The sequence below is a fragment of the Pieris brassicae genome, chromosome 5 (genome assembly GCF_905147105.1).
Source record: "Pieris brassicae chromosome 5, ilPieBrab1.1, whole genome shotgun sequence".
Taxonomy (NCBI): domain Eukaryota; kingdom Metazoa; phylum Arthropoda; class Insecta; order Lepidoptera; family Pieridae; genus Pieris; species Pieris brassicae.
The window spans coordinates 22,232,096-22,255,652 of record NC_059669.1 but is presented as its reverse complement, the minus strand read 5'-3'; the positions used below and the strand labels follow the sequence as shown (position 1 = coordinate 22,255,652).

Here is a 23,557-nt window from a genome sequence, read left to right as displayed (position 1 = left end):
TAGAGTAGAAAGTCTTCTAAATATTAGATTACTAAACTACCTTAATAAATTTAATATTCTATCAAGCGCACAATATGGATTCAGGCAAGGAAAATCAACTGAAGATGCCATATCTCAATTAACGTCTCTAATAGTATCAAACCTAGATAAGGGAAAGAAATGCCTTGGTGCATTTCTAGATATAAGAAAGGCCTTCGATACAGTCTGTATCTCCTCACTTTTACATAAAATGGAGCATATAGGCATTACAGATACACCCTTAAAGCTATTTTGTGCTTACCTTTCAAGGCGAACACAGAGAGTGAACGTAGGAGATTACGTAAGTGATGAATTGGAAATCACCTATGGGGTTCCGCAAGGAAGCATATTAGGTCCAACATTATTTTTAATATATTTTAATGCATTAAGCAATCTAAAACTTGATTCGGGCAAATATTTTCCTATGCGGATGATACGGCTGTACTTTTCACAGGGCTTAACTGGGCAGAGGTAAAAATATCAGCGGAAGTTGGACTGACAACTATTGCTAAGTGGCTTGATTTTAACCTTTTGTCTCTCAATAAAGAGAAAACTAACTATGTATGTTTCAGAATTTCTGATCGAACTCAACCACCTAATGATTTTAAAATTAAAATACATCACTGCGATATGCAAAGAGACAGTAACTGTCCGTGTCTTCCAATAATAAAAGTTAGCTCTATCAAATATTTGGGAATTCATATAGACGAGCAACTATCATGGTATCCCCATATAGAGTCCATGACTGGAAGATTAAGGAAACTAACATATATTTTTAAAATTTTGCGACACATTACATCGGATATAATACTTAAAAGAATTTACATAGCACTTGTTCAGTCCGTGCTGACATATTGCATAAACATATGGGGAACGGCCAATAAAACAAAATTTTTGGAATTGGAACGGGGACATAGGGCTCTATTAAAGGTCATGCTGTTCCGGCCATACAGATTCCCATCGGAAGAGCTGTATCATCCCAGCCAATTACTTTCCGTTAGGAAGCTGTATGTCCCGAGTCTAATTTTAAAATCACACAGAGCGCTACCATTTGATAGTAGGCTGTTTTTAAAAAGAAATAGGGATGTTGTCGTCGGTCAGACCGTTAGGACTGACTTTGCGAGACGCAATATGCAAGCAGACTACACCTATAATAAATTAAATAGGTTGCTTAACATCTACCCTCTTACCGTCTACAATCTAAAAATACGACTAAAGGACTGGCTCATGAACATACCCTACGCGGAGTTGGAGCTTCTTCTGAGGCCTAGTATGTAGTACAGACTTTATTCATTCACTCACTCACTCACACATTTGCACTCACACACTCACTTATGCACTCCAGTGTGTTGATAACAGTTAAAAATCAATAACAAAAAAAAGAAAAAAAAAGTTAATAGAAGATGTAACTAAATTATATATAAATTAAATATTTTAAGGAATGTATAACTAAGTATGTTATGAAAGAGCTGGAAACCCTGACACAGGTATATTTTTTACTTAAAAGGGTTCCCAAATCTTACACATGAAATTGAACTTAAAATGAATAAACATATATTATTATTATTATTATTAGACGTAACTAAAATTATTATTATAGAACTATTGCAGATTGATGGAGAGGTCATGTCCTTGCGAGTTCACTGTCGGCCGGTGGACAGTGAATGACCTCCCGCATGTTTGTGCCGTGCGGGGGCTCGTACGGGGGGGTGAAGGAGTCCTGGTGGTTGAGTGGCGTAGTGCGCCGGTTATAGTTGTGCGCTACACATAACACACCTCTTGCAGTGGATAAAGGGACACAGTGGTTCTATCGGCAATGATGCTGCCGACGAACTTGCGAGAAGAGGCTCCGGAACGATACCTACTGGCCCGTATCCGCTCCTCCCCATGCCCTTCTCGCTAGTGCGAACCTGGAATCGCCAGAAATACGCTGAACTCCAGCATCAACAATGGTCGCGAAGTGCTGACTGCAAACAGTCCAAAATGGCTCTGCCAGCAGTGAACTGACAAAGCGACTTCTAAGCTTTAATAGAACCAATCTCAAAACAATGATAGGGACAATTACGGCCCATTGTCTCATTAATAAACATCTTTTTGTCGTAGGCGCGCCGCCCCTTGTGCAGAGGCTGTTTCAGTGCAAGCGGAATCAGTCACAAAAATAGTCCTGGTATGCGAGGCTGTAGCTATACAATGTACAAAAATCCTTGGAACAGTGAGGTCGCCCCGTAAAGTCTGTGAAATGCCCGGGAGACTTCTGTACTTCTGTAAAGAGCTTGGATGGCTAAATTAGCCAAGACTTAATGCACAACGGACCAACTATGAGTCTAAGTGCGTAAAATAAGTCCACCAACCATAAACATAGTAACAATATAACTTATCACCTCAATGTCCGCCGTTCCACTGACAGCATTTTTCAAGGCAATTTACAATAGCAATATAAATAAAACAAAAAGATAGGGCATCATATTTACTATAATTTTTTAGTTTTTTCTAATATATCTTTGTAAGGTGGATTTATAGGGCTTTGTACTGGCTCTCTATACTCATAGGTATTTTGTCCATCTAGATTGAGAGGGTATGATGTGTCAGAATCATAAGCATTTATATCTCCACAGGAATTAAATGGAACTATAAATCTGTTAATGCCTGTGAATTGATTAAAATCACAATATTTATGATCCAATAAAGGGTTAACCATTGTAGGTTCATAACCAGGCGGTGGGTTGTAATTTTGACAAACAACAAAGGCTTCAATACTTGAATTTCTTGAACTCCGGGGCTTTGTTACAGTGACTAACTCAAAGAATTGTTTTAATTGGGAATATAATAGTGTAACATCTTTTCCTCTAAATATTTTTGCTACAAAAATTCCACCAGTTTTAAGCACATGTGTTGTTATATTGAGAGCAGCTAGTAAAAGTTGTGACTGTACATATTCATCTATATCATGTAATCCAGTCACATCAGGAGCACCATCACATACAACTAAATCTGCTTTTTGTCCTTGAAACTCTTGAATGATTTCATTTGCTGTAGATACCTTAGTAATGTCACCTTGGATTTGTTTAACTCCAGGTAGTGCTGCCATAGCTTGCAAATCCACAGCTACAATCTTTACATCATCTGGATTTGCTGTATTCTTCCTTAAATGCTTACTTAGAACTTGACTCCAACTACCAGGCGCTGCACACAAATCAACCGCACGAAGTACACCATCAAAAATGTTATATTCTTCATTTATTTGCAGTAATTTAAACGCACTTCGTGCTCTCCAACCTTCCTCTTTAGCTAACCTATAGTAAATATCTCGTTTGTCTTTAGAAGTTTTTCCCATTTTGATCGAACTAAATATGTAGTAAGGCTATCCCCTTTTAGATGATGTACTGAAGAATATTTAGAAACTTAAATTTGTTTAAGAAATTAATTAATAAATATTAATTCATTTAATAAAATTACTCTAGAATACAGAACTCGACTTGTGTTGATGATTTTAAGATATATTAAAATGGTAATTGTCAGTCGTAGATTTCTGCGCAGACTCCACAGCTTGCATGTAAATAAAATTAACTGAACAAATGTACTCTGTAGTGAAGTAGGCAATAAGCCTTTCTTCATTACGATTTACGATAAATTTGTTCACGTTGAAAAACGTTCACGTTCTTCCCACTTCGCAGTTCGCACTTCCCAATTCCCAGTACCTGCTCGTACTCACTCACTCCCCCTATACTTATATTACTCTGTGAACTCACTCAGAGATTTCATTAATCATAAATTACTTATTGCAGTCATTACTCGTTTGTGTCTTTTGTAAATAGTGATTTATTCAAATTATCACCGCAAACGTTTAAAAAATTTAACGAATGCGTAGAATAAATTATTGAAATTTTATTAATCTGACATTTAGCCAAATTTAAAGCTTTAAAATGGAACTGAGTACAGGAACTAAAAACTTTCTTATATTTATTCAAGAAGATTGGAAGTTATTATTATGCCTTACTGTTCTATTTATTTTATACTTTCATTACACAAGTTCATTTGATTACTTTGAAAACAAAGGAATAAAATTTATGAAGCCAGTAATTTTCCTGGGAAATTTGGGGCCGAGAGTATTTGGAAAAAAATCTTTTCATGAATTGCAAATAGATATTTACAAGCATTTTAAAGGAAACCCCTTTGGTGGTAAGTGACCAGTATACTACATAATTATATTTCGTTTTAATGTAGTTATAATATACATTTATATTGTCACATTACTCATTGAAATGCTGCAACTTTCAGGATTCTTTGAAGGCCGTAGACCAGTGTTATACATATTTGACCCAGACCTTATTAAGTCAGTGATGATTAGAGATTTTGATCATTTTACTGATAGGAACACATTAGGAAGTAGGGAGCCAAAATATATAAGTAGGAGTGTTCTTAACCTTAAGGTAATTAATTTCTGATATTCACACATATCATTATTCATAGTGACACAAAGAAAATATATGATTTTAAAGTTCCTTTATCCATACATACAAGATTCATTTAAGAATTTGTTGGGTCATTCAAATTGAAAATAAAAATCAATGTGTTTTAGGGTGCAGAATGGAAAGCTGTAAGAAGTATTATGACACCAACTTTTAGCTCAGCTCGTCTCAAAAATATTCTTCCTTTAATCCATTCATGTGCAGATCAAATGGTTGATTTTTTAAAACTATATGGTAAAATATTTACTATTCTGTGATTTTTTTTAATTTAGCCTAAAACTAAGAACATCTTTATTTTAATAGAGCTTAAAAAATAAATTCTCAACTCCAATACAATCCAATAACCATATAACTGCTGTTTTCAGAGAACAAAGATGTAGATATGAAAGATTGTATGGGTCATTTTACATTGGAAGTTATAAGTGTCACTGCATTTGGTATAAAGAGTGATGCTTTGACTAAGGAAAATGCTGAATTTGTTATGGTAATTATTAATGTGAATCCAAACTTAGTTAAGTTATCACACAGAGTCTTAATGCACCTTATAAAAAATAAATCAATGGCAAGACAACCTTTTTAGAGCTGGGCCTCAGAATCTGTATCTGTTTCATGATCATTTCTTAATAGAATAGAGATATACACCTTATAGAGATGTAGAAAACATTTTGTATTTGGATGAAATATGGTTTTGTTTGATGTTTATTTTTTATGCATATGTGAAAATTTAATATAATTTTAATTATAGGAAGGATATTTCTATTTTATTATATATATATATTTACATAAGGAAATACATATTATATTGTCTTATCCCTATATGTCAGTATATGTAGACAAAGTCAGACAAAATTGTCAATGTACTTAATTGGAGCAAATTTTGCTTGCACAAGTTTCTCTTGTAATTGTTATTTGTAGGTTTGTCTTCAAATCAATTTTGTAAAAGTTTTGCCATATCTTGAGCCCTGAAGTGTTCACTTGAATAAACCATGTACTCAACTAATTGAGTCATAGAGCAGTTAAGAGGACTATTAATTGTTACTAATACTACTTAAATATTTTGTATTGTATTGTCTACTTAAATAACATTCTGCTGTCATGTTTTGTTTTGTTTTGCTAATAAAAAATGAGATATAAATTATTTTTTATCAGTGAAACTATTTGTGGATACATCCAATGTCTTAATTAATTTTTTTTGTTTTATACATTTAGAGATGTATCTGTTTAGTTTCCTTAATAAATAATAAATGATTAAATAATAGTTATTAAACCACTTTAAACATACTTTACAACACTTATAGTCATATGATTTTAGACAAGCCAGAAAACCTATTTATCTTATCTTATTGATAAACATATTAAAAGCCTCTAATAGTTAAATATTTATTTACATGACAGCAGATAATGAGTATGAGCTATACATATATAAATAAGACCCTAGTTCTTGGAAAAGAATCAGTTTATACCTTGCACAAAGTGTACCTCCCGAAATAATACATTTAAACATTTGTGGATCACATTATATTCATAAGCCGACTCAAGTACTTTTCAGCAGCTATGGTTGGCCACAGACTTTAAAATTAAAGTTAATTTATGTTTTTCAGATAGCAGAAAAGTTTAACTATATGCCACTTTATAAAAGATATTTCATTTTCTTTGTATTAATTTTTGTTCCTGGTCTATTCAAATATCTCAATATTTCATTCCTGAATAGTAAAACAATGAGTAAACTAAATGAAATATTGCAAGTTACGAAGGCTGAACGTAGAGTTTCTTCAATAAAGTAGGTGTTTTATTTTATTAATTATTTTCAGACTTTGTGTTTTTATGCAATTTGGTAGTCTGTTTTCAATAAAATTTAAACATAGATAAGGGACTTAGGGGGGGTTGGTTGGAATTAAATATCTAGTATCCCTTTTTGTCTTTTGAATGCGGTTAAAGGGCAAAGTTCTAGCTATACATCATATAACTGTATCCGTCAAGTGTTTATAATGCTGGTATAAGATAAAATCCAGGGTGGGCTCCAGCCCAGGGCCATACTACTGCCAATTCACCTTTTCCTGGGAGTTCTGTAAACAAAGAGTATACTTGTGTCTGAGCTGACACTTATGCAATATTATTACAAAATAAATTTATTATTATATTTCCAGTAAACCAGTGGCGGTGACCATACCATTCTCTTCCCTCTTCCAGGCAATCCTAATAATTGATAACACATGACTGATTTGAGCAAGTGCCAGTGATAATTATTCTTAATCAAGACGAATTATTAAAAATTAAAATTAGCTGGCCAAGTACCCTCACTTTGTACAGTTAGATATTTTATATTATCACATGTTATATTATGTAAATTCAAATCGTATATTTGTAGGCATAATGACTTCTTGCAACTAATGCTTGATGCAGCGCAAAAAGAGAAGGAACAGGTGAAGGATAAGGAGGAATTGCGTAAGTAGTTTTATTTTAAATATTAAGTCCAGGCGTTGCAGGGACGGGAAATTTTCGTTCTGCCCCCATACAAAGTAATAATAAAAAATTATCAGTTTGAAAGTTGTGACATATTAATGATATTTGCCTCATGTCTAAGCTCTTCAGATATGGAGTATACCCATATCTCGAAAAGAACTGAATCGATTTTGATAGAACTGTACCTTAGTAATACACATGTAAATAAAAATTCCACTTAACTTAGTTTTCGTTAACTCTTATGAAATTTAGCACATGCTTAAACGCTTAATGGATTTAACTGAAATATTATCAGTTTGTGATTTTCTAAAATGAATGATACCGTCAAAATTATGTCATCATTTTGACAAAACAAAAGTTATATTTTACTCTTTTTTAACAGTTAACAGTTAAGGTAAACGTATGATATATACTGTAGGTATATATCTCTATATACAATTAATGCCATTTATTGAAAAAGCTTGGGAAAAACCACCCATACTCATACAATATTTTCCCTTTTCCTTATCACGTTGGTTAATTCTGGTACAAATGAAATTATATACTTTTGTAAAAAATATTGTACATATTTTTATTTTTTGGCTGTAGTGAATCATTTTTCACATTTATATTTTAATATTTGCAGCAATTTATGCATGTATATGATAGGATGTACATAACTAACCTCAAGTATTACGTCACGCAATTTTTAAAGATTCTTGACCCCCCCCCCATGAAACGCGCCGTAGCGTTTCTGTATACAATAGTAAAACGTTTCGTGACCAACTCCAGTGACTCTTTATACCTAACACTTACCATTATGTGGTGTAACACTTACCATTATGTGGTGTAACACTTACCATTATGTGGTGTAGTACCTCAAATTCGAAAATAATATTAATAATAACGCGTAATTCAATCTTCGCCGCATCCTAACGTTTTACAAGACGACCCCCTCAAAGGTCTTTACGTAATACTTGAACGATCTCTTACCTTAAATGTTCTAGGTGAATGTTATTATTTCAGAAATAAACTATTTTTGGACCGACCCGTTTGATGTTAGTAGGTCTTTCATTTACATTTCACATCCAGTATATATTTCTGTAGTGTAAATCACACTAGGTTCTCAAATCGGAGTACCTTGAAATTTCAGATTTAGACGATGGAACAATCGATGCCCAAATAATAATATTCCTTCTCGCTGGATTTGAAACGTCAAGTTCTTTGTTATCGTTCGCAATACACGTGCTGGCGATACGGCCAGACCTACAGGAGAAACTACGAAAACACGTCATAGAAGTAACGGAGGGAAAGGAAATTAATTACGACCTGCTAACAGAACTTGACTATCTGGAAGCATTTCTCAACGGTGAGATTTAAAAATATCTATATAAATTCATTCAACTAAATACAATAATTATTTTCAAAGACCCCCGAAAAATACAAATGAATAAATATTATTTATTAATTAATGCGGGTACTTTTCCAGAAACACTACGCATGTACCCTCCGGTTGCAAAAGTGGACAGAATTGTTACAAAACCTTACGTTTTACCGGGGTCGTCTGTTAGCCTCGAGGTCGGTAGGATGGTGTCCATCCCGATATACGCGCTTCATATGGACCAAGAAATATATCCGGACCCACAAGAATTTAAACCAGAAAGGTTTCTAAAGGAAAACGGGTTCAGAACGTCTCATCTGTTTTTGCCGTTTGGAGCCGGACCCAGAGTTTGTATAGGTCCGTAATACAACTATTTTTTTTTGTCAAAAATAGTATTTTCTAATTATACAGAACCACTTGCATTACAACTATTCACATGCCTCCGCCACCTTCGTAATATTGGAATCCATAGAATATGTCTAAACTAAAAATTAAAAAAAAAAACTAGTGGTCTACAATCTTTTTAGGTGGGCCTCAGATTTCTGCATCCGTTTCATGATCATTTGTCAATTTAAATGGCAAGTAGGTGATCAGCCTTCGGTGCCTGACACATGCCGACATTGTTGCGTCTAAGGCGAGCCGGTTTCCTCACGATATTTTCCTTCACCGTTCGACCGAATGTTAAATTCGCACATAGAAATAAAGTCCATTGGGGCACAGCCAGGGATCGAACCTACGACCTCAGCGATGAGGATCGCACGCCGCCACTAGGCTAATAGCTTTTCTGTCTAAATGCCATGAATTTATTTACAGGCCTACGATTTGCAATGATGTCTACAAAAATGGCAATGGTGTCACTGTTAAAGAACTTTAACTTCAAAATCTGTTCTAAAACTCAAAATCCTGTACAATTTGATAAACGTGCACTCCTGTTGAAAGCTAGTAAAGGATTGTATGTTCGCGTTGAAAAAATTTAATTTAAATATAGTAATTAGAGATTGGAAGAATATACATTAATTTGGTCATTATTATTCGTTGTTATATGGTCTTAATTTTTTCCCAGAACATTATAGTACAATTTCGTTTTTTAGTAGAACATTATAGTACAATTTCGTTTTTTAGTAGAACATTATAGTACAATGTCGTTTTTTAGTAGAATATTTTAGTTGTAATAGTAGTTATAAATTGACTTCCGTTTCCGAGTTAATGATTCCGGTATATAGGTACATCTTAAAGATCTTATTACTATAAATAATAACATAAAACCTTAAAGTCTTAGAACAGCATTGCATAGAAACTAGTCTTTTGACTAGTTGCATAGTATTAGTTTGTTATGACGGTATAAACAATTAAATTCTTGAGTATTAAAAATTACAATAACATACTCAAAATAAATTCTCCAAGTATGGTTTATCATATAATGTTATATAAGTACATATAGTTCTATGCTTTTTATTTTAATTGGGATTTAGGTATTTTTATTGTTTTGGTGAAAGATATTTGATATACCAATTTTATATATGAATTCCATCTTATTGTGGATCTTGCCATATTATTGTGATACAAAGTACATTTACATAAATCTCAGTTATATAATGACGTTTATTTTATATAGAATATTTAACTGTAGTATACAGTAGGTTTTTCAATATTTTTCCTAATCTGAATAAATAATCGAATATTTCTCTAATTAAGATAAATAACTTTTGTTACCTATACAAAGCTACAGTACAATGTAACATATTTGGAGATTACATATTGTGATAATTAGACAAATGTTTTTTTTAATAAATGGTTTCTTATAAATTTGGTTTTAGTTCAAAAATAATTTTCATAACATAGACCTTTAGTCATGGGATATTAAATCCTATCAATGTGATATTGCATAATCTATAATATATAAATGAATCGCAAAATGTTTTGGTAAGCGCATAACTCTACAACGCCTGGAACAATTGTACCAATTCTTTTTTTTTAATGTTCGTTGAAGTCTAATGTTGGTTTTTACGGCGAGAAAAATTCGAATAATTTCCGGGAAAACCCTAAAACAGCCCTTTTCTTTTTCCCATAGAAACGTTTTGTAAATAAAATGTAGAGTCAATTTGAACTTTATTGCTATAAAGTTCATATTAAATTACAAGCACTTACTCAAACAAATCGCGTTAAAAAAAAGGATTTAATTTTTGAATTATGAATTTAGTATCCCTATCTGAGCAAAATCATTTGAATATATACTAATAGGAAAATATATCAATGAGGCACAGAATTTTTAAATATTTGTCACTTTTAGGTGCCCACTATCCTTTTAGATTATTTTACAATCAGGTTTAGTTGAAGCCCTTTAGCGTCTGCTAAACATCCCAGTCGGGGTTTTTAAGTGGGTCACAGAAGAGTGGCCAAAGTTCGTGGAAGCGAAGATACTTTGGCCTATAATCAGGGTGATGGCAGAACCATCACCCACATGAGAATTTTTTGCGCCAACTATAAAATTGGTAGGAACAAAAAACTGCCACATTTCAAATCTTTTTGACAGAACGAAGTCTGTGGGGTCCACTATTACACATTATAAAGGAATTAACCAATCATTTCACTTGATTATGTCATTCATTTTTATTTGTGTAATAAATCATTAATTATTCTCAAGTTTCTCAAAAGCTGCTATAAAGAATCCTATGGAGTTTTTGTAAACCAAGTCAACTGGTCTTAGTGGGTCTTCATGAGGTCCAAAACGTTGCACCATTGCCCTGTTAACAGTATTAATTTAAAATAAATGTTTTTTTACCCAACATTATTTTAGTTTTAAAACCATATCAATTGTCTATGTATTTGTTTATCCAATAAAATACTTTTTCTAAACAAGTAAACTCAGAAAATTAAAACATGTAGCAATCACAAAATAAAAACACCAGGTTATTTGTATGTAAAGTTTTACTAACTTACTTTTTCTAAATTAGAGTTAGTAAGTTTCCTGAATCTAAAATTTATCATAATTTTCAGGTTGGTTAAAATTACTATGTATTACTAGAAAAATTACCTTTCTGTATCAATGAGACCACAATTAGCTAAGCCTGGTCCTCCACACAGAGGATCAGCTGCTATTAATTTTATATTTGGGAAATTTTCAAGGGCCCACTTTACTAATCCTTCATTTTCTTCTATAGTAATGGTGCATGTGCTGTATACCAATTTACCACCCACTTTCAAAACTTTAACAGCCTGAAAATAGACAAAATTGTTAAAAAAGTAGTAAACACCATTTACTAAATTTTTCATATATTTTATATGTTTTGACTTATTTTCTATTATTTGTCTATTTATATAGTAGAAAGTAGAAAAAGCAACTGCATAGTATCTTTAACTTAACTAACTTACTAATATTTGTATGTATCTCTTCTACCATAGATTATAGATAGAGATTATAGCCACATTTCCTTGTATTGCAACAACCTTGAAGGTTGTTTTAAATTAAACTTCTCAATATTTTAACATACCTAAAACAAAAAATTAAACACTTACTGCTTCAAATAACTTCCGTTGAACATATTTGTATGATTGCAACATTTTTGGTGACATATTATTGCTTATCAATCTTGGTCTTTGACCCAAGCCACTGCATGGTGCATCAAGGAGTATTTTATCAAAATAGTTTGATGGATATGGTGGTGGACCACGTTCATTGCCAGTTTCTGAATGAATTTTTCTTGAATCATATGCAAATGCATTAATACAATTCAGACCTTGTAATTCACAATTTTTTTTAATTAATTCAACCTTTTTCTCTGTTCGATCTATAGCGGTGATGAAGGCCTGAAAAATTTTATTTTACTTTGGGGTAGTTCAAAGTTTACATGCTATTTACAAAAATGCACTCTTTACCACAAGAGTTTTAAAAGACCACACTAGTTTATGCGCTTGCTGAAGACTCATAGATTGGAATGTTAATACAATAAGCTTTGTTCAGTACTCTGAAGGCACAGAAGATTGATAGCATAGCTAAAAATATGCAAAATTGCAAAAAAATTATTCCAACCATTTTTAACATAACTTACTTTATTATTTGACATTTCACCTAAATGTGTTGTTTTATTACCAGGGGCTGCACACATATCAAGTATGTTTTCATTTGGCTGAGGATTTACTACCCAACTACAAACAATAGATGGCAAATTTTGTAAAACAACATGCCCACTTGAAAAGCATGTCTCATTCACAACTACTAGTTTAGATTCTGGACATATGGTTTCAACTGCTACACCACTAAAAACAATTCAATAATTTTTTTAATACACATAACATATATATTATTATGCAAGACTACATGTTTTTATGGTAAATTTTGTCACCATGTAATAAGTACATGCCTTGGTTGTATACCTTCATCAAAAAGATGAGAGCGTAGCTTCTTTAGATGTCCAGTGCCAACATATTTCTTATTTCCCAAATATTCCACTTTAAGTCCTCTTTTACATTTCTCATCAAGGTCAGCATAAATATCAACTAAGGCATCAAGTGTACATCCTGAACAAGTTTAAAAAAATATAATACAATAATGATTACAGCTAGGAGCTTTTTACCTAGGGTAACATGGAATTTCAAGTCCAAGAAATTTACAATTGCATGTTTTAAGGGTAGTTTTTGTGTTTAGTTTGATAAGAATAAAGAGTTAAAAAAATATATATATGACAGAATAATGTTATCTCCAAGTCTTAAAGGTTATTAGTTACCAGGTGGCAGCCCAAGAACTCCAGGTGCGTAAACATGAGAACCTCTCAAAACAGCTGCACCACATGCAGCATCTACTATGACCTCATGTTTACCTTTTTCTCTGGCTATGGTTTCTGGCCATTGATTTATTATTAAACAGTCCGGTCTTATGAAATAGTGATGGGGTATTTCGTTTAAATTTAAAGTATTTCTTTGCTATAAAAGTTGAAAACAATATAATAGATTCGAATGTCCATAAATGTACATATATCATTAGGTCTCATGTAACTTACCAATAATAATATATTTACTAATTTTTGAATATTAAATGCTTTTAATCTATTTATTCTAAAACAAGTGTGATTTGGAGTTTTTTCTAACCATTTACTTATGGAATCGTCCATTACCTAGCGATTTTTTACTTTTGTTATTTTCAAAATACAAATACAATATTATTAACAAGCACAGTTTACAAATAACAATGTAAAATATTAGGACTATCTTCTGACATATGATCATATTATAATGTGTTGATTTTAAGAGTTACCACAGGCTAGTAAAACTCAAATCAACTAAAAATTGGAAGCGAACTAAAAGTACTTTTACTCTTGATGTGGACTCACATAACTTAATATAGTCTTTCTAGTTTGTGAAATTGAGTATTTTTTTACCGATAACAGCTTAAAGTACTACAATTCACACTCACTATAAACTTGCACCTTACGAAACATCATAACAAGTCGAACAAATCTTTCACAATATCAAGATTTTTTTATCAAGATATTTCTATTTTCATAATATCACAATTTTTCTACCATCTGTATGCACGCATTAAATATCTTTTTTTACTATTCACTCTAAGGGTAAGATTCAGAATCTATAGTTGGCGCTAAGTCTTGTTTTTGAATATAATCCTAATTATATTGTACATACATATATCTCCGTCTTCTATATTTAAGATATAACAGCTCCGAGGGCTTCAAATATATATCAAATTAAGGTACATAATATATATATATATAAGTATATATTATGAGATTTTATAATTAGGACATAAAAGAGAGCTTAATATTGTAAAATATAGAATTGTGATTTGGAGAAAGCTTAGCATTTTTTAATTTTTGTTACTGGCCACTTTTGGCCGATACGTGGCATAGGCACGAACAACTTCCACGTTAGCCGCCATTTTGATTTTTGACACTGAGCGAAAATTGGTGACTTCATTGAATTCAAGATTGATTCTTCAAATAACGTTTAAAATTTGTGCAAAAATGTAAGTACGTGGTCGGAAAAATACAAGTATTGCAATTTTACAATATATTGGTGATAAAAAGTTCATTTTACAATATTATGAAGCTGAGGGTGGTGACCGCTACAGAATACTAACAGTGATGTCGGCTAATCTTTGTTCAATAAACTGAGAATACGTTATAACATAAATATTGCTCTTTGCTTGTGGGAATTGCTTAAACAAACCATTTATAATCGTATTATTGAATGAAATATAGTTTTTACGCATCAATTGGGGTATGACTTGCCATGTCATATACCAGTACTCATTCCATTGATTTAATGTGAAACCGATGAGTCAGAAGTTACATCTCCTATTATCCTTAATTTCTTTCAGATTATACTTAAGTCGCCAAAATGGGGAATATGTTTGCAAATTTATTTAAGGGCCTATTTGGCAAAAAAGAAATGAGAATATTGATGGTTGGTTTGGATGCAGCTGGTAAAACCACAATTCTATATAAACTCAAATTAGGAGAAATCGTAACAACAATTCCTACAATTGGTAAGTAATACATTATTATTTGAGTAATTAATCATTTAGTGTACAAATAATGTCATGTGGCATTAGTTCCTTTCATTTAAAGTTGCACACATTAAACTGCTTATCAAGGTAGTTGCTTAACTTAGAGCTTTGTCAATACCAAATTGTGTAATTACAGTTAAAAGTATTTCAGTGATAATTATGTACTTTTTGTCTTCATTTTAATGTTTTGCAATAAATTTTACTTAAACAATTGATTCTGATCCAAGACTATAAGCTATATAGTAAGTTCATATAATTTTGAGAATCTAGATTGAAAAATTCTTGATACTATAGGATTATTGCACTCAGCTTTACCTCTGAAACAACTTAGATTTTGATTCTAACTTATAAATAGGTAACATTTTTGTGATAACTTATAACACCCATTAATTATTCCAGGCTTTAATGTGGAGACAGTAGAATACAAAAACATCAGTTTTACTGTATGGGATGTTGGTGGTCAAGACAAAATTAGACCATTGTGGAGGCATTACTTCCAAAACACACAGGTATATTCATATCATTTTGTATGTTATGTTCTTATTTAGCAAATCTGGATGCGTGATAGTGAACTATACTTGTATCTAAGCTGTTGAATAGCTGCTGTTTTATTAAAATCAGTTTTTTCATTATGATCACTACACTTATTATAATTCCAAAGAGATATAGATAGACTATACACTATAATTGAGATATAGTGTAAACATGTATAAAATAAATATTAAACTATATTTGAGATCGTTTTTAATTTATGCATTAAACACATGTTTTTTTACTATGATGTAGCATATCTATAAAAAAAAACAATTAACATTACAATGATCCTCCTGCTATGTAATTTAACCTACATTTTACTATTTTCAATCATACTTGCAAAACGAAAGTGCCATTGTTATAATTAAAAATATTTCTTTGGTATTATGACACTTATTAAAAAAAACATGTTTCAATAAGGTGCTCTAGATCTGAGGGATTTGTTGTAAAGCAGTTTTGTAAGTTGTTAATGTACTTAAAAACAATATTAATATGCATCTTGAAAAAGCTTGCTAATTATGATTAAGTGACATAATGGACCTTTTTTATTGATTCAAGTGTATTTATTGCCTCGGAACAAAGTATTTATTTGGGTTAGTTTTTTTTTTTAATGAAATGATAATATGTTTTATGCAGGGTCTTATCTTCGTAGTAGACAGTAATGACAGAGAGCGTATAGGCGAAGCGCGCGAGGAGCTAATGCGAATGTTAAGCGAAGATGAGTTGCGGGACGCAGTACTCTTGATCTTTGCAAACAAACAGGTACATCATTTAATTTATTTTTGGAGATGTTATTTATGTAATTGTTTAATAAAATAAATGTTAACTTACCAATATATACATGGGGAAATTTCAAACAGACTAGAAAGTTACAGAGTGTCTATGTATTCATTGCGAAAAAGCGACTTACCACTGAGACTGAACATATAACAATTTAATTTCTGATAATTTATTATCTTTTAACAATAGTTGACACAGTTAGAGTAAATTGTATATGCAGCAGGAAATTAATAATCATATCAAGATTTACAATGTCCTTGATAAGCTGTGCCATATCTAGAGTTAAATTTATTACCAAATGTTTTAGTTTAGAAGTAACTTTTTATACAGTTTTGTGGTTATTCCTTTTATGTTTTAGAGCAAATAATTGCCTCCAAAACTTTAGTTATAGAAATGGTTTGGTATGGAGGATAATCATTTATGTAATTGAATAGAAACTCCTGTATGTAGTGTGGACTCGGTTTTGGCAGTGCGTAGTGCGTTACCTTAGTGGCTTTTCAGAGCCTGTGCCTAAAGTTTATGTTTCATACATCTCCCTGCCTAGGACCTGCCCAACGCGATGAACGCGGCCGAGATAACGGACAAGCTGGGCCTGCATTCGTTGCGCAACCGCAACTGGTACATCCAAGCGACGTGCGCCACCTCCGGCGATGGGCTCTACGAGGGACTGGACTGGCTCTCCAACCAGCTCAAAAACGCCAACCGCTAACCGCCCACTTCACACTCAGAGACTATGGTTTAACTTCAATTTATTTGCTAATGTATTATGTGAATCAAATGTATTACAGCGTATTGCGTCGATCCACCCGGGCCGCCGCTTCAACTCTTCGGAATACTGTTTTTAGTTTGTCTCCTCCGGTGGCCGGATCTCTCTTCATCGCACCCGGTACTTATTGCTCGTGTGTGACGTTGAACAAATATTGTAAATGCGAAATTTCTGAATTAGCCATCGTGATGTGGATAGGTAACTGACGTGATAGTGAATCACATAACATGTTTTATAAGTGTAATATGGAATAAGTTGTCGTAATAAAGTATTTAAAGTTAATTGACATCTATGATTTTCGTTAGCGTAGTGCACCTTCAGTGCAGATGTAGAGCGCGTGTCCGCCTTCGCCGCAGATGACTTCTATGGAGTCCCATATTAGTCCCCGACCTATTCGCATCGCTTCGAACGCCGCTCGAAGCCATCGGTTTTGTGCATATTCCATTTATTCGACCTATTGTATGATGATAGTTTATTTTTTACGGAAGTTAACTAGGTAGATTAAGCTGTTATGTAATTTACATCAGAAACCCGTTCGTCGTCGAATGAGCCGCATTTATGGATGACTTCGCGACGGATCGAAATATTTAATTTAGGTGTATTATGTATTAGATTACTGTCATTTGGGAAGTTGCGCGTACGGGAAGCGGTCGGAATCCTCTACGGTACTTCGCTCTTACACAACTAATTATAACTTAGCATTTTTATAATAATTTAGATGAGATTGTTACACAATTCAAGGATACAATAATTATGCAAAGTGTGGTAAAGAGAGTAATTTTTAATTTTATGAAAAGGTTTATTGAAGCAAAATGTGACATTCCGGTTTGTCTTAATGCTGTATTATGGAATAAAATATCCTCACCAAAGCTCGTTTTTCTTATCAAAATCCTTTATTGTAGATAGCCTCCACTGTTATCGAGTTTGGATAACCTTTACTAACAATTTAAGTTCTGTATAACAGTGTGGACTGGAAATGAACCCTGAAAATATAGAGTATGTTGACAGTATCTATCTTGACCGAAATATATCATTTAAAAGCCATTATGTAGAGGAGGTAAAAAGAAGCATTAAAAAAGTCTGGAGTTCATATTGGTCACAATTTTCAACACAACATTTTTAAGTCAAATGAGTATCATTGAAGAAAAAATTAATGGACGCTGTTGTGACACCTACACTACTGTACGGCTGAAATAATAAAGAAAATACAAACATTTCAACGATCAGCCGAAAGGAGCATGTTAGGCTTGAATTTGAAAAACTGGAATAAGTGTACAATAATACGTACAAGGCGTTGGGCGGGGCACAGCAAGTAAGTGCGACAACCGATGGAGTGATTCTCAATTCAAAACTTCTAATCTATCATAATTATGTTTTGTAAATAAAGGCTATTATTATTATAACAGAGTGGTTAAAAATAGGTTTATTACTTAAACCGAATTTATGAGAAAGGCAATAGACGTGTATGTCGTACAAGCTGCACCTTCAGGCGAGACAGGAAGCAAAACGTTTGAGAGATTTAAACTTTGCCTACCACTATTTCGGTTTTTTTAAATAAGCTTGTATGATCACGAAGATTTTTTTAAGAGTAAACGTTAATTACTAGGTCTCTAGGTTGACAATTATCGTGAGCGAGATATCTAGAGGTGGCCCTCCGTCTAGTCCGTCTCAGGTGACTTGGAGGAGTCCAATGGAGGCGCTGGCGGTAAGTGAACAGCGAAAGCCTTCGATCGGGTAAGGGACAAAGCGCTCCTTTCGAAGCTATGGGCTGCCCGAGATATTATGCAATTGTATTTCCAGCTTTCCCGCTGATCGGAGCATCAAGGTCGCCACTGACAGAGCATGTTCCTACCTGATACCCGTGAACGCTCCCACAATGTTTGTCTCCCATAACCGACCCTGTTTCTTCTGTATATGACGCAACTTAGCAACATTCATGGCTATGTGGACGATAATACTGAGGATACTCTATACAACGTACAGGTACAGGTATTTGTCGGGCAGTTGTCGATCAGTATCGTAATCATCTTGTATCCACGACCGGATTTAGAAGTCTGTAGGCGTCTGGGCCCCATATTATTCAAATAAAATTTACCAATTTGTATCAGTCGAGCTTTTCAATCAATCAAAGTAGATTCTTTTAGCATTTAACAAACATATAAAAATATATCATTAGATAAGTTGATTCCCCGGTTTCCCTCCTAAATCCGGCCTTACTTGTGTCTGCAGTTGAAACTACTACGTGGAGTCTCGGATTGGGATCGACTCAATCTAGCAGCAGCAGCTGAGCTCTAGCATTGGGCGTCGAACACAATACGCAATTCCACCCGTATAACCATGACGACCGTTGCTCTGCAACAAAGCGTTTATAAAGGCAGTTTTTATATGTCTAATCTCGGTATACAACAAGTAGAACTGATGAAACAAATCAATATATGTAAGTCAGAATAGATATCAACGCGGACGTAGAGCTTAAATTGTTTATTTTTGTATTTCTACCAGACACATCGACTCGGCTATCAGTAGCAGGGAATCGATTGTCAGATACCAACTGGCAAACACCGGTGTGACAAGGTTATTATTTTCAAAAGCAGTTATTAAAATGTGTTCTAAATAAAAACTTCTTGTTTTCGCAGCGATGTATAGACTGGGGAAGTTAACTTTTTAATTTTTTAAGGATAAAGATCCATCTCATACGACACTGATCAATGACAAAAATTTCAGAAGGGAATTGCGTTTTATTTTTAATGGTAGCTACTTGATTATAATTTCAGATTTGCCTGATTTGAACCACCTGTTGCCTTATAATTTATAATAATAATAAATAATCATAAAACTGTCATTTGGAAGGAAGGTTAAGTTAGCCTCTAAGAAGCTTGGTGTGCTCAGCAAGGCGAGATGGTACTTCATTCCGGGCCACGGCTTACAACTATAAAGCGCCACATTTGGCGCTTCTTCCTCTTGACGGTTTCCTACGAAGAGCGGTTAGAATGATCGAAGACCAGTCACTTTCCGACCTGCTTGATCCCTTGGACTTGCGTATATACGTAGTTGGTCCCAAAGTTCTGTCACTGGCACATTATTTTTAAATTTCGAACAGGATTTTATAAATAAAATATTGCATAGAGGTATTTATATTTGAATGTTTGACCATTGTTTTAAAACAAAAAACAATCACTTTCCGTAATTTTCACAACTTAGTAGACATTGGAAAACCGAATTAATTTTATTACGTTTGTATTCCGTAATATTGATATGTACAATAAAGTCTCCAGTGTTGAGGACATATGTTTTGTCCTTTGGCTCACCACGCTGCAACTGCAACAACACCAGCAGTATTCTAGGCTATCAAGGCGCGGAGCAAGAAATCCTGTCCGAAAACAGAAGTTGATGGCTTTGCAGATGGGTGTCGCTAGGAAAACAGTAAAAAAGGTTTTAAATGAAGGTCTTGATCTACGAGCATACAGAAATAAAAAGTGGGCACTAACTTAATACTCCTCTAAAAGCAATAAGGCCTAAAAGATCGCGGCTGTTGTTAAAGCGATACGCCAAAAACCGTCACCGTGATATCGTCTTTACTATGGAGAGTGTTAGCCCTCTATAGAATCAGTCAATTTTATTAAGTGATTTGGATAATCTTTTAAATCTTTGGAATCTATTTTAAATATTCATTTTGAAACACCTTGGACGCAAGTATGACTTCCTATTCGCTTTGGCGGCTTACGAGTACGCAAGATAACAAGTGTAGCTCTTCCAGCGTATCTCTCATCTGCTCACAAGTCTAGTAGTCTGGTAGGTGAAATCCTTAGATCTTATTTTACAAACTACGAGATTGCGAATTTAACAGATGCGAGAAACGCGTATTTAGCATTCAAACCAGGCTTGAGTTTGCCTTCTTTTCATCTTTTCTCTTTGCAAATCTTAATTCCAAAAGTTGTTAGGTCACATTTCAATAACAGACCGCGCAAGATCGGTGGCTGTGGGGCTTAGGAAAGCCGGTAATTGGCTTATGCTTATCCTTTGCCAAACACTGGCAACCTTTTGGACTTTGAATCACTTCGCATTGCCATCAGCCTCCGCTTAGGAGTGCCCATATGTTGTTCCAGCAATTTTGGAGCCAAAAGGCATCACAAGAGACGATGGAAAGCGGCCGGATGGAATGTCGTTGATGCCTTGGAAAATGGGACGGGCTTTAGTATGGGATGCTACTTGTGTCTCACCTCTTTCGTACAAGCAAAAAAGCTGGAGAGGCCGCAGGTCAGGCAGAAAATAAACGACACAAATACAATATAACAAGATTCTTAAATATTTCCACCAACTTCGATTTTGTTCCCTTTCGAGTAGAGGCTCTTGGGCCGTGAGGTTCAATTGCACAGGCGCTGCTTAAAGAATTAAGTTGGCGCCTGGTAGATAGGACCAGGTGATCCTGGAGCTGGTGCCTAGGGTCCAACGAATAAGTATCGCAATACAGCGAGGAAATGCTGCCAGCGTTAAGGTTAAGGCGTTAATGCGTTAAGGCCACAGGACCAAACTTTTAAAATTTGTTTTTATTTTCTTTTTAATAAGTTTTATTAATTTTTATTATTACTTTGTAGAGTAATATTGTAAATACAAATTAAACGTATATAGCATGAAAGAAAAGATGTATATAAATATTAAAATGAATTCATAACTAGTATATTTTATATGCAAATCGACTGCCAACAATTTTATGTGCATACATCATCCCCGAGAATGCACAAAATTAAATTAGTGCATTGGAACAACAGGGGTATCATTTTGTATGATTAATAAGCGTTCGTATTGGGTAGCGCCATAGTGTCGCGAACAAGTGCCAAAGTAATATTTCTTAAGCTTGGAGCACTACATCATCCCAAGATAGGGTTAAATTAACTTTAGAGACTTAGAATAAAACGCTAAGATTGATAATGTTATTTTACGCAGAGAAAGCGTGCCCATATTATGGCGTCGCAATTATTTTTTTGATGAATTAGTTACTTGTAGAAAATAGCAAATGCTATTTTATTATGTCATTAATTTCGCTGTAAACACATAACATATTAAATGCGATTGTTAAATACATATTACGCTTTTACTCTTTCTTATGAATAAATGCTAGAAAATGCACCGGAAGTCATTTACTCACAAAAAAAAATACGCTTCAACCTGTTTAGGTATGGGCCTCAGATATCTGAATCTGTTTCATGATAATTGCACAATCTAATTGTATATGTAGGTCCGTTTGTGCTTGACACACACCGTCGACATTGTGAGTCTAAGACATGCCAGTTTCCTCACGATGTTTTCGTTCACCGTTCCTGCGAATGTTAAATTTTAGCTGCATACTTAGTCAACATCAGTCGCGTCGTAGATTCTAGAATTAACCAGTCATTCGTTTTCTCCGGTATTCGATACTGAAATAAGTTCTATTAAAAGGTCTATTGAAATAAGTTTATTCGTTACGATTTAGTTATTTTAATATTTTTATAAACTTTAAAAGTTGTTCGTAAAGGTAAATCCTGGTAAAAAGAAAAAAGGCGTACGGGGCCCCCCAGGGCAATTTGATTGTTGTTTCGTTACCAATTTCCTAGTGATATCCCAGCTACCTAAAACCAATTATTAAAAATTTATTAATTGAACCATTCAATTTTTTTATACATAAAATTATCTATGTTACATTAGCATCTTTCGTAGCCTAAGGTGGCACATATTATACCTAAGGTTAGGAAACGCTAATCTAGAGCACGATGATGACTCTTCGTTGACAGTAGCAGCTACGATTACGTAGCATTTACCGTAGGTATATAAAAAAAATATCATTTGTTTCTGTATAAGGCCTTAATATAACAGTAAAAGACTGGGTACTTCCAGTCTTTTATTTATTCAAACTTGTCGAAAAACAAGATTAAAATGTTTTGAAAGCTTCGATATACGAATAAATATTTTTTTTTAATTCCCTGAACTTTGATCTGTTGTGTTTGTCTGTTTGACAAGACGCCCATTAGCTAAGCCTTTTTCGACGCAAGATTTTTCGTGACGCGTGTGGGCAAGTGCCGTGATGCGGCGGGGCGGGCAGTCGCACGGAGGCGATGCATTTTTCCCCGCCCGCCCCCCTCGCGTGCCGCAGTTTTCCGCGAGGGGCGCGCCGGCCCCCGCCCGCTGCTCTCGGGAAATTGTTCTGACGCTCTCCATTCGCCTCAGTCTGGCTCGGCCGTTGCAATACTACGTCGCGTACGCGCGCTACACTAGTTCACGCAACGACTCGTATATCGCGGCGAAAATAGTGCGCTCGGACCGGGAAGCGAACCCGGTGAACCAGTGGTAGGTGCCATGGTGCCCGCACTGGTGCTGATGTTGCTGGCGGTGGCCCCGTATGGGCCCGCCGTCGCGCGCAGGCACGCTCCTGACCTCAGAGAAGATGAACCCGCTCGGCGTACCACGAGACCTGCCGGTAAGATCTAGTTTCTTCTGCTTCTACTCTGGTATCTATTGCTATACCTTAAAACATTGGCAAAGTCATGCGCTTTCGAAGTTATAATCTTGTAACGCATCAATCAAATTGCATGCGATGCAAATATAGACATTCTCGGTGCATAGATCACAGCGACTTGCATCGTCATTCGTTCTAGTCCAGACTTACTTTTAAG

The 23,557-nt window shown here is 34.3% G+C and overlaps 5 protein-coding genes across 7 annotated transcripts in view; 3 read left to right on the top strand and 2 right to left on the bottom strand.

Annotated features, from left to right (window-relative positions):
- Positions 1-2,472: 2,472 nt before the first annotated feature.
- On the bottom strand, positions 2,473-3,566 carry LOC123709611 (putative tRNA (cytidine(32)/guanosine(34)-2'-O)-methyltransferase). The gene has a single exon (XM_045661049.1). The coding sequence runs from the start codon at positions 3,350-3,352 to the stop codon at positions 2,489-2,491; it is 864 nt and encodes a 287-aa protein (XP_045517005.1). The 5' UTR covers positions 3,353-3,566; the 3' UTR covers positions 2,473-2,488.
- A 106-nt stretch (positions 3,567-3,672) lies between these two features.
- LOC123709610 (cytochrome P450 9e2-like) lies at positions 3,673-10,021 on the top strand. Its single transcript, XM_045661048.1, has 9 exons — positions 3,673-4,197; positions 4,297-4,448; positions 4,598-4,721; positions 4,853-4,971; positions 6,089-6,267; positions 6,856-6,932; positions 8,083-8,298; positions 8,419-8,667; positions 9,124-10,021. Exons 1-9 carry the CDS (start codon positions 3,942-3,944, stop codon positions 9,285-9,287), a joined length of 1,536 nt encoding a protein of 511 aa, XP_045517004.1. The 5' UTR covers positions 3,673-3,941; the 3' UTR covers positions 9,288-10,021.
- A 592-nt stretch (positions 10,022-10,613) lies between these two features.
- Positions 10,614-16,279, bottom strand: LOC123709602 (tRNA (cytosine(72)-C(5))-methyltransferase NSUN6). Of its 3 annotated transcripts, none has more exons than XM_045661036.1 (7): positions 16,196-16,279; positions 13,035-13,230; positions 12,672-12,828; positions 12,360-12,567; positions 11,827-12,117; positions 11,345-11,526; positions 10,614-11,054 (listed from the first exon to the last, which is right to left on the bottom strand). In XM_045661036.1, exons 1-7 carry the CDS (start codon positions 16,205-16,207, stop codon positions 10,940-10,942), a joined length of 1,161 nt encoding a protein of 386 aa, XP_045516992.1. In that variant the 5' UTR covers positions 16,208-16,279; the 3' UTR covers positions 10,614-10,939. The 3 variants fall into 3 exon arrangements, with proteins under 3 accessions (XP_045516992.1, XP_045516991.1, XP_045516993.1); XM_045661035.1 differs by lacking the exon at positions 16,196-16,279 and adding an exon at positions 13,308-13,520; XM_045661037.1 differs by lacking the exon at positions 16,196-16,279 and adding an exon at positions 13,396-13,419.
- LOC123709603 (ADP-ribosylation factor 1) lies at positions 14,162-17,779 on the top strand. The gene is made up of 5 exons (XM_045661038.1): positions 14,162-14,287; positions 14,642-14,809; positions 15,230-15,339; positions 16,001-16,126; positions 16,689-17,779. The coding sequence occupies exons 2-5, from the start codon at positions 14,662-14,664 to the stop codon at positions 16,851-16,853; spliced, it is 549 nt and encodes a 182-aa protein (XP_045516994.1). The 5' UTR covers positions 14,162-14,287; positions 14,642-14,661; the 3' UTR covers positions 16,854-17,779.
- A 5,347-nt stretch (positions 17,780-23,126) lies between these two features.
- LOC123709596 (dorsal-ventral patterning protein Sog) overlaps positions 23,127-23,557 on the top strand; it is a 77,180-nt gene continuing 76,749 nt past the window's right edge. The window contains exon 1 of the mRNA XM_045661023.1: positions 23,127-23,361. Coding sequence (XP_045516979.1) covers positions 23,241-23,361 — 121 coding nt within the window. The 5' untranslated portion in view covers positions 23,127-23,240. The remainder of the gene's footprint in view (positions 23,362-23,557) is intronic.

Coding starts and splice junctions, on each gene's coding strand:
- LOC123709611 (XM_045661049.1), bottom strand. CDS start 3,352: ATGGGAAAAACTTCTAAAGACAAACGAGATATTTACTATAGGTTAGCT.
- LOC123709610 (XM_045661048.1), top strand. CDS start 3,942: ATGGAACTGAGTACAGGAACTAAAAACTTTCTTATATTTATTCAAGAA. Junction 4,449..4,597: donor GGAGTGTTCTTAACCTTAAG/GTAATTAATTTC, acceptor AATGTGTTTTAG/GGTGCAGAATGGAAAGCTGT. Junction 8,668..9,123: donor CGGACCCAGAGTTTGTATAG/GTCCGTAATACA, acceptor ATTTATTTACAG/GCCTACGATTTGCAATGATG.
- LOC123709602 (XM_045661035.1), bottom strand. CDS start 13,418: ATGGACGATTCCATAAGTAAATGGTTAGAAAAAACTCCAAATCACACT. Junction 13,231..13,307: donor TAGTAAATATATTATTATTG/GTAAGTTACATG, acceptor CAACTTTTATAG/CAAAGAAATACTTTAAATTT. Junction 12,829..13,034: donor AGTTCTTGGGCTGCCACCTG/GTAACTAATAAC, acceptor AAACTTGTTCAG/GATGTACACTTGATGCCTTA.
- LOC123709603 (XM_045661038.1), top strand. CDS start 14,662: ATGGGGAATATGTTTGCAAATTTATTTAAGGGCCTATTTGGCAAAAAA. Junction 15,340..16,000: donor ATTACTTCCAAAACACACAG/GTATATTCATAT, acceptor TGTTTTATGCAG/GGTCTTATCTTCGTAGTAGA. Junction 16,127..16,688: donor TGATCTTTGCAAACAAACAG/GTACATCATTTA, acceptor CTCCCTGCCTAG/GACCTGCCCAACGCGATGAA.